A 16,008-nucleotide genomic window follows, 5' to 3' on the forward strand; every position below is an offset into this window, starting at 1 on the left:
ACAGAAGCATCTCCCAGGCTGACATCTATCTTTGCCTCCACGAAAATGCCACCTTCACCTCATCTTGGGCTCTGCTCTCCTAAAAACTTATTGCCATCGAGTTGATTCTGACTCATAGCTACCCTACAGGACAGAGTAGAACTGCCCTGTAGGGTTTCCAAGGCTGTAATCTTAATGGAAGCAAACTGCCACATCTTTCTCTCATGGAGCAGCTGGTGGGTTCGAACTTCTGACCTTTTGGTTAGCAGTCGAACGCTTAACCACTGCGCCACTAGGGCTCCTTTCTGCCCTCCTAATCATCGAAAATCACAACACACCTACCAGTTCCTACTGGCCAGAGACATGCAGACCATGCTGCTCTAAGAATAAAGCCCAAAGAGTCTCCAGTCCTCAATAGTTCTGCATGAAGTTGGAATTCCCCTGCTAGGCATTTATGTTTCATGTGCTTAACTCTCAAATACTTATAGATTTCCACTCTGTAATCTGTTCAGTGATCCGAGACCTTTCCCCACTCTTCTTGTTTTAGGCGCTGTCAAGTTGGTTCTGACTTATAGCAACCCTATGTACAACAGAATGAAACACTGCTCGGTCCCTCCCTACTCTACCACCCAGATATTCAACTATGGGGATCTGCTAGAAGGTGAGGGATAGGCAGAGAATAATGAAAGACTGACCTGAACAGATGCTTCTGGACCCCAATAATCTTCAAATTTCTGCACCTCAGTTTCACCATCTATAAAATGGTGATACTAATAGCATCTGTCTCATAGAATTTTTGTGAGGATTAAATGAGTTCACACATGTAAAGCACCTAAAGAGTACCTGGCACATATTAAGTGCTATATAATTATTCCCTACTATTATTATTTTTAACTTATTATTCTCAGAAAAAATTGCTCAAAATTTCAAAAATATGGAAATCATTTCTGGATCGTTCACTCTTGTTTTGATTTTTGGCATCTTTGTTCTATATTAACGTGACTGATGTAAAGAGGCCTATATCTTTTTCTTTTTTTTTTTAATTTTTATTGTGCTTTAAGTGAAAGTTTACAAATCAGGTCAGTCTCTCATACAAAAATTTACATACACTTTGCTATACACTCCTAACTGCTCTCCCCCTAAAGACCCAGCGCAGTCATTCCATCCACTATCCCTCCTCGTGTCCATTCGGGCAGCTTATGGTCCCCTCTGCCCTCTCATCTCCCCTCCAGACAGGAGATGCCAATATAGTCTCATGTGTCTACTTGATCCAAGAAGCTTGCTCTTCACCACTATCATTTTCCACCCCATATTCCAGTCCAATCCCTGTCTGAAGAGTTGGATTTGGGAGTGCTTCCTGTCTTGGGTTAACAGAAGGTCTGGGGACCATGGCCTCCAGGGTCTTTCCAGTTCCAGTCTGACCACTAAGTCAGGTCTTTTTATGAGAATTTGGGGTCTGCATCCCACTGCTGTCCTGCTCCCTCAGGGGTTCTCTGTTGTGTCCCCTGTCAGTGCACTCATCAGTTGTGGCCGGGTACCATCTAATTCTTCTGGTCTCAGGCTGATGTAGTCTCTGGCTTATGTGGTCCTTTCTGTCTGTTAGGCTCATAATTACCTTGTGTCTTTGGTGTTCTTCATTCTTCCTTGCTCCAGGTGGATTGAGACCAATTGATGCATCTTAGATGGCTGCTTGCTAGCGTTTAAGGCCCCAGATGCCACTCTCCAAGTGGGATGCAGAATGTTTTCTTAATAGATTTTATTATGCCAATTGACTTAGACGTCCCCCAAAACCATAGTTCCTAAACCCCGCCCCTATTACGCTGGCCTTGGAAGCATTCAGTTTATTCCGGGAACTTCTTCACTTTTGGTTTAGTCCAGTCGTGTGGACCTCTCCTGTATTGTGTGGTGTTGTTCCCTTCACCTAAAATAAAACTTATCTTTTACTATCTAATTACTGAAAAAACCTCTCCCTTCCATATTTTCTTCTCTGTTTGAACTATTTCTCCAGTTATTATAATAGAAGTTTACACAATATTTGTCCCTTTGCAACTAATTTCACTCAGCATAATGTCTTCCAGATTCCTCCATGTTATGAAATGTTTCACAGATTCCTCACTGTTCTTTATCGATGCGTAGTATTCCATTGCGTGAATATACCATAATTTATTTATCCATTCATCCATCGATGGGCACCTTGGTTGCTTCCAACTTCTTGCTATTGTAAACAGTGCTGCAGTGAACATGGGTGTGCATATATGTTTGTGTAAGGCTCTTATTTCTCTAGGATATATTCTAAGGAGTGGGATTGCTGGATTGTATGGTATTTCAATTTCTAGTTTTTTAAGGAAGTGCCAAATCAATTTCCAAAGTGGTTGTACCATTTTAATTCCAACCAGCACTATATAAGTGTTCCAGTCTCTCCACAGCCTGTCCAACATTAATTATTATGTTTTTTTTTTTTATTACTGCCAGCTTTGCTGCAGTGAGATGGAATCTCATTGTAGTTTTGATTTGCATTTCTCTAATGGCTAATGATCTAAGCATTTCCTCATGTACCATGTACCTGTTAGCACCCTGAATATCTTCTTTAGTAAAGTGCCTGTCCATATCCTTTTCCCATTTTTTAATGGGTTATTTGTCTTTTTGTGGTTGAGTTTTACCAGAATCATGTAGATTTTAGAGATCAGGTGCTGATCAGAAATGTCATAGCTAAAAAATTTTTCCCAGTCTGTAGGTAGTCTTTTTACTCTTTTGGTGAAGAGCATAGTTGTTTGATTTTTAGGAGCTCCCAGTTATCTGGTTTTTCTTCCGCATTTTTAGTAATGTTTTGTATGCTGTTTATGCCATGTATTAGGGTGCCTAACATTGTCCTAAAGATCTTCCATGATCTTTATCATTTTAGATTCTATGTTTAGGTCTTTGATCCATTTTTAGTTAGTTTTCATGCATGGTGTGAGGGATGGGTCTTGTTTCATTTTTTTGCAGATGGATATCCAGTTATGCCAGCACCATTTTTTAAAAAGACTGTCTTTTCTGCATTTAACTGACTTTGGGCCTTTGTCAAATATCAGCTGCTCATATGTGGATGGATTTGTCTGGATTCTCAATTCTGTTCCATTGGTCTACATATCTGTTGTTGTACCAGTACCAGGCTGTTTTGACTACTATGGCAGTATAACAGGTTCTAAAATCAGTTAGAGTGAGGCCTCCCATTTTGTTCTTCTTTTTCAGTAATGCTTTATTTAACCGGGTCTCTTGTCCTTCCATATGAGGTTGGTGATTTGTTTCTGTATCTCATTAAAAAATGACACTGGAATTTGGATCAGAATTGCATTGGATCTATAGATGGCTTTTGGTAGAACAGACATTTTTACAATGTTAAGTCTTCCTATCTATGAGCAAGGTATGTTTTTCCATCTATGTAGGTCTCTTTTGGTTTCTTGCAGTAGCGTTTTGTAGTTTTCTTTGTATAGGTCTTTCACATCTCTGGTAAGATTTATTCCTAGGTATTTTATCTTCCTGGGGGCTACTATAAATGGTATTCATTTGGTGATTTCCTCTTCGATGTCCTTTTTGTTGGTGTAGAGGAATCCAAGTGATTTTTGTATGTTTATCTTGTATCCTGATACACTGCTGAACTCTTCTATTCATTTCAGTAGTTTTTTTGAAGATTCTTTAGGGTGTTCTGCATATAACATCATGTCATCTGCAAATAGAGATATTTTTACTTCTTCCTTTTTTACCAATCTGAATGCCCTTTATTTCCTTATCTAGTCTAACTGCTCTGGCTAGGACCTCCAGCATGATATTGAATAAGAGTGGTGATAACGGGCATCTTCGTCTGGTTCCTGTTCTCAGGGGGAATGCTTTCAAAATCTCTCCATTTAGGATGATGTTGGCTGTTGGCTCTGTATAAATGCCCTTTATAAGGCTAAGGAATATTCCTTCTATTCCTATTTTGCTGAGAGTTTTTATCATGAATGGGTGTTGGACTTTGTCAAATGCCTTTTCTGCATCAATTGATAAAATCATGTGGTCCTTGTCTTTTGTTTTATTTATACGATGGATTACATTAATTGTTTTTGTAATGTTGAACCATCCCTGCATATGTGGTATGAATCCCACTTGGTCATGGTGAATTATTTTCTTGATATGTTGTTGAATGCTACTGGCTAGAATTTTCATGAGGATTTTTGCATCTAAGTTCATGAGGGATATAGGTCTGTAATTTTCTTTTTTGTGGTATCTTTACCTGGTATTGATATCAGGGATATGCTGGCTTCATAGAATGAGTTTGGGAGTATTCTGTCCTTTTCTGTGCTCTGAAATACTTTTAGTAGTAGTGGTGTTACCTCTTCTCTGAAAGTTTGGTAGAACTCTGAAGTGAAGCCGTCCCAGGCCAGGGCTTTTTTTTTTGTTGGGAGTTTTTTGATTACCTTTTCAATCTCTTCTTTTGTTATGGGTCTATTTAGTTGTTCTACCTCTGTTTGTGTTAGTTTAGGTAGGTAGTCTGTTTCTAGGAATTCATCCATTTCTTCTAGGTTTTCTAATTTGTTAGAGTACAATTTTTCATAGTAATCTGATATGATTCTTTTAATTTCAGTTGGATCTGTTGTGATATGCCCCATCTCATTTCTTATTCAGGTTATTTGTTTCCTGTATTTCTTTAGTCAGCCTGGCCAGTGGTTTATCAATTTTGTTAATTTTTTCAAAGAACCAGCTTTTGGTCTTGTTAACTCATTCAATTGTTTTTCTGTTCTCTAATTCATTTAGTTCTGCTCTAATTTTTTTTAATTGCTTTCTTCTGGTGCCTGAGGGTTTCTTTTATTGTACTCTTTCTATTTGTTCAAGTTGTAAGGACAGTTCTTTTTTTGGCTCTTTCTTCTTTTCGTGTGTGTGCATTTATTGATATAAATTGACCTCTGAGCACTGCTTTCGCTGTGTCCCAAAGGTTCTGATAGGAAGTGTCTTCATTCACATTGGGCTCTATGAATTTCTTTATTCCCTCCTTAATGTCTTCTATAACCCAGTCTTTTTTGAACAGGGTATTGTTCAGTTTCCAAGTATTTGATTTATTTTCCCTGGTTTTTCTGTTATGGATTTCTACTTTTATGGCCTTATCGTCAGAGAAGATGCTCTGTGATATTTCAATGTTTTGGATTCTGCAAAGGCTTGCTTTATGACCTAATATGTGGTCTATTCTAGAGAATGTTCCATGTGCACTGAAAAAGAAAGTATACTTTGCAGCTAGCTGTTGGGTGGTATGTTCTGTATATGTATATGAGGTCGAGTTGGTTGACTGTGGCATTTAGATCTTCCGTGTCTTTATTGGGCTTCTTACTGTATATCCTGTCCTTCACCGAAAGTGGTATGTTGAAGTCTCCTTTTATAATTGTGGAGGTGTCTATCTCACTTTTCAATGCTGTTAGAGTTTGTTTTAGGTATCTTGCAGCCCTGTCACTGGGTGCATAAACATTTAATATGGTTATATCTTCCTGGTAAATTGTCCCTTTAATCATTATATAGTGTCCTTCCTTATCACTTGCGGTGGATTTAACTTTAAAGTCTATTTTGTCAGAAATTAATATTGCCACTCCTGCTTGTTTTTGATTGTTGTTTGCTTGATATAGTTTTATCCATCCTTTGAGTTTTAGTTTGTTTGTGTCTCTAAGTCTAAGACGTGTCTCTTATAGGCAGCATATAGCTGGATTATGTTTTTTTATCCAATCTGCAACTCTCTGTCTCTTAATTGATGCATTTAGTCCATTTCCATTCAGTGTAATTATAGATAGGTATGAGTTTAGTGCTGTCATTTTGATGTCTTTTTTGTGTGTTGTTGACAGTTTCATTTTTCCACTTACTTTTTTGTGCTGAGAAGTTTTTCTTTGTAAATTGTGTGTTCCTCTTTTTCATTGTAGTTGTATTTGTTTTTGCTGAGTCTTTATGTTTATCTTGGTTTTTATTTTGAAGTATGGGACTGTTAGTCTTCTTTGTGGTTACCTTAATAATTTCATCTATTTTTCTAAGTACAAACCTAACTTGTATCTCTGTATATTGCCTTGATTTCCTCTCCAAATGGAAGATCTATGCCTACTGTTTTTAATCCCTCTTTATTGATTGATTATTGTCATCTTTTACATAATGACATCAGTGATTCCCTGTTTTCAGCTATTTTTTAATCTTATTTTATTTTCGTGATTTTCCTATCTGAGCTGATGTCAGGATGCTCTGTTCTGTGTCCTAGTGTTGTGTTGATATCTGATATTATTGATTTTCTAACAACAGAACTCCCTTTAGTATTTCTTGTAGTTTTGGTTTGGTTTTTGCAAATTCTCTAAGCTTGTGTTTATCTGTAAATGACTTAATTTCACCTTCATATTTCAGAGACAGTTTTGCTGAATATGTCATTCTTGGGTGGCAATTTTTTCTCCTTCGGTGCTCTACATATGTCATCCCATTGCCTTCATGCCTGCATGGTTTCTGACAAGTAGTCCAAACTTATTGATTCTCCTTTGTAGGTGACTTTTAACTTATCCCTGGCTGCTCTTAAAATTTTCTCTTTATCTTTGGTTTTGGCAAGTTTGATGATAATATGTCTTGATGATGTTCTTTTGGGATCTACCTTGTATGGGGTTCAATGAGCATCTTGGATCGATATCCTTTCCTCTTTCACGATGTCAGAGAAGTTTTCTGCCAACAAATCTTCAACGATTCTCTCTGTATTTTCTGTTATCCCTCCCTGTTCTGGAATTCCAATCACTCGCATGTTATTCTCTTTGACAGAGTCCCAAATGATTCTTAGGGTTTCTTCATTTTTTTTTAATTCTTTTATCCAATTTTCTTCAAATATATTGGTTCCAAGTGTCTTATCCTCCATCTCCCCAATTCTGCATTCCAGTTCCTTAATTCTGCTCCTCTCCTATTTAGTTGTCTAATTCTGTAATTTCATTGTTAATCTTTTGAATTTCTGAATGCTGTCTCTCTATGGATTCTTGCAGCTTATTAAATTTTTCATTATGTTCTTGAATAATCTTTTTAATTTCTTCATCTGCTTTATCTGTGTGTTCCTTGGCTTTTTCTGTACGTTGCCTGATTTCATTTCTGATGTCGTTCCTGATGTCTTGAAGTGTTCTGTATATTAATCTTCTGTATCCCACATCTGGCAATTTCAGGAATATACCTTCATCTGGGAGAGACGTGGATTCTCTGTTTTGGGAATTCGTGGACGCAATTATGGTCTGCTTTTCTTTATGTGACTTGATATCGACTGCTGTCTCCGAACCATCTATAATTTATTGGAATAATTTATTTTATATTTGCTCACTGTGTCCTATCTTCTTGCTTTGTTTTGTTTCAATATACCCAGATAGGGTACAAGAGTGTGCTAACTTGATTACTGGAGCCTTTGAAGCACTAATGTCCTGTTACCAGATGGTTAGAGCTGTTACCAGGTATATAAGCCTATGAGTCCATTCACTATTCTTGAATAGATTTACCTCGGGTGTTCTGATAGTCGGTCACCTAGTATGTGGTGTAGGCTCTCACCTACTACCTTAGGGGTGTAGTGGTGATGGTTGTATGCACTGGTTTCTGGTAGCAGCAGGGGGGTCACACTCTGAGGAGGGCAGGGTGCTGACAGCCTTCCCCCAAGTGTCAGTGAGGAAGAAGCATCTCTGTTCTCTAGAGTGCTCTGGTGGGTGGGCTCTGTAGCTGTACCTTAGGCACCCAATGCTTAGACCTGTAAAGACTGGTAGGCTCCACTATCCTCAGACCCATTTCGCAGGTGGCTAGGTGGTGTGGATGGAGCCTTAGCCCTCAGGTCCCTGCTGTGGGTAGGTGAAAAAAAAAAGGTAGGTGAAGGCTCTGTTTAATAGGTAGAGCAGTATCAGACCTCCAAAACCTGTCTTTCCACCACAAAGCTGAAACAATTACCGTTGGACCTCTAACAGATTTGCGTTTGCATTATAATAGCCACCTGGTTCCATGTATGGGTAAAAGTCAAAGTTTGTGGATTGCTTATGCCTAAACTGGAGCCACTTCTGCTCTGAGCTTCCAGTTTAGGGGAGTCTGGAAAGTATTTTTCCCGTTTTTTAATTTGCTCCACCTCCCAGGCCAGGAGAATGGGTCAGAAAAAGTGCTGCTCATTCTGTCTGAGCCCCAGGAAATTAAAATGTTAATGAAGCTGGCTGGGGCAGGGAGGGGAGGGTTCAGATAGATAGGAGAGAGTACTTTCAGAAGAAGCTATTGGATCCATGCTGTAAATTAGACAAAATCACTTATCTTATGCCAAGAGCACTGTTTTATCTCAGATTCCAGAGGCGTGTATAGCCTGTGTGCGCTGGCTGGGTCCCCACCAAGATTGCTCCAGGGGGTTAGGGCTGCTCAGGAAACTACCATCAGCCCCACCGCATTCACACCACAGAATGGCACCAAGGAATCAGAGCTGAGGTGCTATGTGGGCTTGGCAACTCGTCGTTGCTCCTGCACAGTCTCTTGCTCCCCTGTCACTCAGGTAGATTCCTTAGTTCTGTGTTTGATGCACAGGGTTTCGGAGACTGTCATATATGTAATCAATTCACTTGTTTTTTGGGGTCTTTGTTGCAAGAGGGTTCAGTGGAAGTTTCTGACTAGTTAGCCATCTTGACCCCGCCTCGTAGCCTATATCTTCTTTTGAAACTAGATACAAAGCCTTAAAGCAAAGCTACACTAGGAATGAAGTGAGTTTTGTTGTTGTTGTTGTTTTAATCTTAAAAGATAACCAACAGTTTGGCACACACCATGAGATCCTCAAACAAGGTAAACACATAAGAGACGGCTGAGCAGCTTATCACCCATTCCAACTTAGGAAAAACATACTTTCAAGGACTTCTGCATTTCATGGGTGCCACCTGTGTGACTAAGTCCTTAGCCAGGCAGGCTGTCATTTTGGTTTGGGGCACAGGTGAAGGAACATCCTGGTCAGGACCAACATAAAATGGAGGTAGGTACCTACCATCAGCCAGATGGAGATAAACCAGAGAAAAGCTCAGGAAGGCTTAAAGGGAGACAGGGGATATGATATGCAATTAAGTAAAAAGAGGATAAAACCAATGGAAAAAATAATTCACCATCATAACCAACTGAACCCATGCTGCAGGTGAACAACAAAATACCCCAATATTGCAAAACAACAGTCTCTCCGTAAAGAGAATAGAACCTGGCAAGTAGACAGACAAGGTCAGAACTTACTGGGAACTTGGTAATGGAATAAGAAGTGGCTTTGAGCAGAGTATTTCCTCTGTCTGATACCTCCTTTCATTTAAAAGTCCTATGCAGGGGGAAAAAAAGAAAAACTTACTGCTCTCTGGGCTTGGAGAAAATACAACTGGCTTGGAAGAAAGAACCATAGAAAGTTAGAACTGTGGGAGGCCTCAGAGGTTGTCTAATCCAAACCTCTCCTGAGTTAAGGCTCAGAGATATCAGGTGGCTTGCCCAAACCACACAGTGTATGGCTGATGCAGCACTAGAACCCATGTGCTCTGACTGCTGGTCATGTTCTTCCCAGCACACTATGCAGTATGAGCAAGGAAGGGAAACAAACCCACTGCTATCAAGTTGATTCCAACTCATAGCAACCCTTTAGGACAGAGTAGAACTGCCCCATAGGGTTTCCAAGGCTGTAAATCTTTGGAGAAGCAGACTGCCACATTTTTCTCCCTGAGAGCAGCTGGTGGGTTCAAATCACCAACCTTTTGGTTTGCAGCCAAGTGCTTTAACCACTGTACCACCAGAGCTCCTAAGGAAGGGAAAGGTACTGCAAACTGGGTATCTAACCACCTACTGAGCTATACCTTGAAACCCATAGGCCAGTGTATGAGGTAGAGGTCCAAGTAATCCAACTTCAAGGCTTTTAGACTCTTGTAGCATGCTGTTTTCACCAAGGCCTTCTTGTGGTAGGTACACCATAGCTACAAAGGAGAGGAAGAAAGCACCATCACGTACAGCCACAAATGCAATGTTGACACATTTGCTCCTTATCCCCACAAACCCAGTATATGGATGGCAAAAAGCATCAAAGAAGAAATGACAATAAATACATGACAGGTTCTGAGGGGAGTGACAACATTACCCTCAGAAAAGTTCCAGGACTCCCTCAGGGAGAGAATCACCAAAGCTGGGCTCCTCCTGCCTTATTCCTACTGAATGGGAAGTTCAGGACACCATAAGATATTTGATGGGAGGGAGGGCTGACTAGTTATTTGGATCCACTAAGACCAAAAAAATGCCTGCAGGTATAGAGGCTATAAGAAAAAAATCAGAAGAATTTCTATGTTGTGCTTCCCACTTAAGTAGATCCTATGCTAAAGGTGGTTAAACTAGGCAAATGTGTTAGTACCCATTATTTATATTGAACACTCTATTTCTTATTAGTAACTTTATTAAGATCCATTTCCCATGTTATACAACTCACCCATTTAAAGTGTACCATTCAATGGTTTTCATATACTCGCCGAGTTGTGCGACCATCACCACAATCAATTTAAGGACATTTCATGACCCCCAAAAGAAACCCCATACCCTTTAGCAGCCACTCCCCAGCCCCGCCACTGTTAACTGCCATCAAGTTGGCTCCAAATCATTGCGACCTTAACCTTTTTTATGAAGAAAAGTTTGTAATTAGTTTTCCACTCATTATTTTCCCTGTTATACTAACTGTGACAGTTAGTGAAAAAACAAAAATGACTAAGTTTAATTAAAGTAAAAGAAAGGGTATTAAAGATATTGAAGCAAACTATGTTGTTGTTAGGTACTGACAAGTCGATTTCGACTCATAGCAACACAATGTGACAGAGTAGAATTGCCCCGTAGGGTTCCCTAGGCTGTAGTCTTTACAGAAGCAAACAATAAACACAGCATATTAACACAAAAGAAAACACAGACAAGAAAATTAGAAATAAATACATCATATCGTTAACAGTAGTTTTCTCTGGATGATGAGTTAACTAAGTGATTTATTTTTCTAAATTACATTTCTACAAATTTTCCAAATTTTAAAAATAATAAGCATACTTTCACTTATGGCTATGATCCACTCAGCAGCAACTTCTTCACAAATTAAGGAGTATTATGGATTGAACTGTGTCCCCCCAAATATATGCTGGAATCATAATCCCTACACCATTTAGGAAAAGGACTTTCTTTGCCATGTTAATGATGTCACATCAATGTAAGGTATGTCCCAAACCTAATGGCTTCTGGTATAAAAAGAACAGATTAGACATAGGAAGAAGCACAACGGCAGGGGAGGTGTGAGATGGCAGGTGAAGATCACCAAGGGAACAAGGAACACCAAGACTACAGAGGCTGAGACAAGGATCTTTCCCCCAGAGCCCACAGCCAGACTTCCCCTACAGCCAGCACCCTGAATTCAGACTCCTAAACTATAAGAAAATTAATTTCTGTTCTTTAAAGCCACCCACTTCTGGTATTTCTGTAACAGCAACACTAAGTAACTAAGATGCTAGTCTTAGAAACCCATCTCCCTACCTTGAGTGTTCAGGAGCAGTTTTCATTCCCCAGCCTATTTGCCCAACCAAACACACCTGGGTTTCTCCCTTATCACCCCTCTGCTCTAGCTTCAGATGGTAATGATGAGTTACAAAAATTAATTACCTTAAAGTAAAGAAGAAAAAGCAAATCTACAACAGAAACAATATTCAATCACAGAATTACGGAATTTTAAAAAATCCACTGCCATCGAGTTGATTCTGACTCATAGCAACCCTATAGGACAAAGTAGAGCTGCACCATAGAGTTTTCAGGGAGTGCTTCATGGATTCGAACTGCTGACCTTTTGGTTAGCAGCCGTAGCACTTTACCACTACGCCACCAGGGCTTCCATGGAACTTTAGACACCTGGAAATTATTATAGAGACTAACAAATCCAAGTTGTCATTTTACAAATGATAAAGCTGTGAACCCAAGTTGTCCAAGGACCAACCCAATGTCTCTCAGCTCATGAATGACAGCTAGAACTTGAACATAACAGTCTGCTTCAAAGTCAAAAGCAAATTAATTCCTTAATTCTCTGCTATCCTCGTCTACCCCTGTATTTTCTACAGGGCTTGCCTCTTCCCTATGCTTCATATCCATCCCTGTCCCACTGCCCTCCTTCAGACCTTTATCATCTCCCACCTATACTGTTGTTAATTTCTGCTAACTGGTCTCCTGCCTCCAGTCCCTCACTCTCAAATCCATGCTTCTTTCAGCTGCTACAACAGCCTATATACAACATAAACCTCACTTATATAAAAGCTTTCCTGCTTAAAAACCTTCAGTGGTTCTCCTTTGCCTATAGAACAAAGTATAAGCTCTTTAAAATGGCATACCAAGACTTTATCTGGACCCCGTCCACTTCTCCAGCCTAACATTTTTTGCTCCAGAACACCAAGCTTCTCATAGATCCCTGTACCCATCACACTGTTTCATGCCTTGTGCCTTTGCTCAAGTAGTTCCCTCTGCTTGTAATGCTACCTCCTCCCACCCCCCAACACTTTCACCTAGCACTACTCCCAGGGTTTCTTATTCAGCAGATCTGGGGTAGAACTGGGAATCTACAGTTTAACAAGCACCCCAGGTGATTCCAAGTTGGGGAATCACTGTGTAAACTGAGTTCATGAGGTGCCCATCACTCAGTAAATTTTGTTTTACCAATGAACTGTTAATTTGGGAGAATCTCTGTGTACTCCAATCTGAACAGCCAAATAAATGATATGAAGCAAATAAGCCTACACACAATGTAACTCAGCATGCTCACCAAGCTGCAAAAGCTCTTATTAGTTCTGGTGCAAGTATAAAACAAAATCATCAACTTCTATGAGATGAGGAAACTGAAACATCCTTCACATACTATTTTCGCTACCTAGTTATCTAAGCCCTGAGTGGCCTAGATCCTACACTCCTTGCAGCTGAGAAGTCATACCTTGCTGACAATAAACAGGTCCTCCCTTCTCACCACGCCCTCCTTTATCTTCTGCTGGATCCCTGTTCCAACATCGTTCTCATTATTGTACAAGTAAGCGCAGTCAAAGTGCCGATATCCCGCATCTATTGCCACTTTCACTGCCTCTGTCACTTCTCCTGGAGCAGCCTGCAAAATAAACAAAACGGAAGTAATTCACACACTTTCAAGGGAATCCAACCAAAGTTCCCCCTTGTCACTCTAGAATATTGTTTTTACATAGAATCAAATAATACATAAAAAATTAAGTCACTGAATTGGTACCAGCATCAAGCAGCCCTAAAATTAAGAAATATCAGAGTTAGAAAGGCATTTATAGATAACCTAGGTTCCAACTTCTTTACTTTTGGGAAAAACTTTCTATAGGTATGTTTAGTGCGTGCAAAGTGCTGAGTTAAGTGTTGTTCTTCCTGACTGAACAAAGAAATAAATTAATGCAGAATGAATGCTAACTGAGATACAAGTAAGTAAAAGACCCATCTTCTACACTCAAAGACCATACAATCCAGTTATAAATGTAACACTAGGTACAGGTTTCCCCCACTACCCAAAAGTAGAGCGTTCCTATGAAACCTTTCATAAGCCGAAATGACATAAAGTGAAGAACCAACTGCCATTATTTACGTGGGAAAAAATTTTAAGCATTCCCTAACCCAAAAAAAAACCTACCAAATCAAACCAAATAACACATAAAATCTAAAATAACACTAACATACAGTGTTCACAGACGCAGTTCAAAGCTATAGCAGCTTGATGCTGAGTGTCGTTCCCAAGGAAGAAGCTTGGCTCTGTGCCACTCTTGCTGTTTGGGGTGCCTGCTGCCTCTTTAACTACTCGCTGCAAAACAAACGCTGAATGCTAGTTTCACTTTTTGTCTTTTTTCATAAAAGCAAAAATCCTCTTCAGATTTATTTCAGTTAGCAGAAACAGGTATTAATGCAGGTCTTTTGTAAAAGTGAAGTGGCATAAAGCGAGGTTTCATAAAGCAGCGCATACCTGTAAATCCTCACATAAAGGTAATCCACCACACTAAAGAGCCAAAACAATGGTAGTTGCAAAAATTCTAAATAAAATAACAGCAAATGGGATGCAACAATGCATATGAAAAAATTTATACCGCACACCCAAGCTGAGTCTACCTCAGGTATGCAAGGATGGCTTGATACTAGAAAAGCCACAAACGTAATTCACCACACTAGCACATGAAAAGAAAAAAAAAGCAAAAAATCATCTCAATCAATGTTTGATATGCTTCAACACACATTCATAATTTAAACTCTAAGTAAATTAGGACTAAAAGGGAACTCTAACCTGATAAAGAATATCCACATTAAAAAAAAAAACCCTAGGGCAAATATCATCTTAAATGTAAAAATATAAGCACTCCCCTTAAAATCAGGAACAAAACAAGAATACCCAGTGTATTGGAGGACTTAGCTACAACAAGTAGCTAAGAAAAACCAATTTTAGGCCTAAAGATTGGAAAAAAAAGAAATGAACTTTGATTATTCAGAAAGTCTAAATCTACAGAAATTATATTTAATATTATTATAAGTACAGTACAGTTTAACAAAGTGGCTGGAGACGTAATGAATATACCAAAGGCGGTCTTTTTCTCTGCACCAACAGCGAACAACTAAAAATTATACAATTATTGTTATTTACAGTAGTTACATTCTGTAAAGTCACCACAAATACTGAGTTAGCAAATACTGAACCAATGCCCCTAGGAGAAATACAGAATTAGTTTCCTCTGGATGAGGTGTGACTTCAAGGTGAAGCAGTTGTGTGCAGAAGACCTAGTACAAATTCCAAAGTTTCTTTACTTAAAAAAAAGAAAAGAAAAAAGTATGCATTTCTTTATTTTTTGATATCGGTAATATTTCTCTATCTCTAGTCTGACTGCTCTCTGATCCAGTTAGGTGCTTGTCAATTTTTCTATCCTTAGCACAGAATCACAGCTTTTTTTTCTGGGCTCTTCCTACCATTAAAAAAAAAAAAAAAAATTTAACATTATTTCTGAATAATTATGACTTGGCCTCCATATGAAATACTACTATGAAATAACGTAGCTACAACCCCCTTCTTCAGGATCTCTGATGTCTAAAAATTAAGCTTTCAAAAAGAGGAGTATTTTGCATTACAAAATAATTCTTTTGCTTTACAAAAGATGTACCTCGGATGATTCTGGTGCAGGCAGGAATTGCAGATCATTAAACCAATCTCCTCCGGCTCCCTCGCTTTGCAGCAAGGAAACTGAAGCCGAGGAGGTTGGACCGCCAGCCCAGGACCCCACGTTCCCGTTCTTCCCCTTACTCTACAGGCTGCCAAGGGCGCACAAGTGACAGCTGGACACTTCAGAACAAAAACTAGAGCCCAGAACGTGGGATCCCCAGTCTCCAGTTGCCGAAAGACATCAATCACCGTAGCCCAGAGGAAAGGTAACCAGCGACCAGCTGTGCCCGGGAAGTCGGCCCAGAGCAGGCGGCAGAGGAACGAAAGGGCGCCCCAAAAAGCCTCGGGAGTGGGGAGCGCTCCAAACAAGACGAATTCACCCAACCATGCCCAAACCGTCTATGCTCCTTTAAGTAGTGGGGCTGCCACAAAAAAGAAAAGGCGGCTGCACGTTTCCGACCACGCTGCCACTTTACCTTCCAGGTACCCAGACCCAGGATCGGTATCTTCCCCACGGCTTCCGACTCTAGTCTTCGGGGCAGCTGCTGCGACATGGCTCCGGGTCGCTGGCTTCGGGGCAACTGCTGCGACTCAAGAGCGGGGCTGCGTGCGGGCCGGGCTGGCGGACCGCCCTGATTGGGTGCCGGCGCCGCGCCGCAGGTGGCCCCGCCCACATGCTTGAAGGCCTAGCGGGCCCGCGGGCGAGCGTGTGTGTGTGTGTCTGTGTCTGTGTGTGTCTGTGTCTGTGTGTGTGTGTGTGTCTGTGTGTGTGTGCGCGCGCGCGCGCACCCGCGAAGCAAAAGTCGTATCGCTATCGATTGCGCTGTGCTTGTGCCATGACTGATATTAAGACC

At 40.2% G+C, this 16,008-nt stretch overlaps 1 protein-coding gene across 1 annotated transcript in view; it reads right to left on the reverse strand.

Annotated features, from left to right (window-relative positions):
- AKR1E2 (aldo-keto reductase family 1 member E2) overlaps positions 1-15,784 on the reverse strand; it is a 36,133-nt gene extending 20,349 nt beyond the window's left edge. The window contains exons 1-3 of the mRNA XM_049882087.1: positions 15,631-15,784; positions 12,941-13,108; positions 9,810-9,926 (exon numbers count right to left, since the gene is read on the reverse strand). Of these exons, the coding sequence (XP_049738044.1) occupies positions 9,810-9,926; positions 12,941-13,108; positions 15,631-15,708 (363 nt within the window). The 5' untranslated portion in view covers positions 15,709-15,784. The remainder of the gene's footprint in view (positions 1-9,809; positions 9,927-12,940; positions 13,109-15,630) is intronic.
- Positions 15,785-16,008: the final 224 nt, after the last annotated feature.

This window comes from Elephas maximus, chromosome 4, assembly GCF_024166365.1.
Source record: "Elephas maximus indicus isolate mEleMax1 chromosome 4, mEleMax1 primary haplotype, whole genome shotgun sequence".
In the NCBI taxonomy this organism is placed as follows: Eukaryota; Metazoa; Chordata; class Mammalia; order Proboscidea; family Elephantidae; genus Elephas; species Elephas maximus.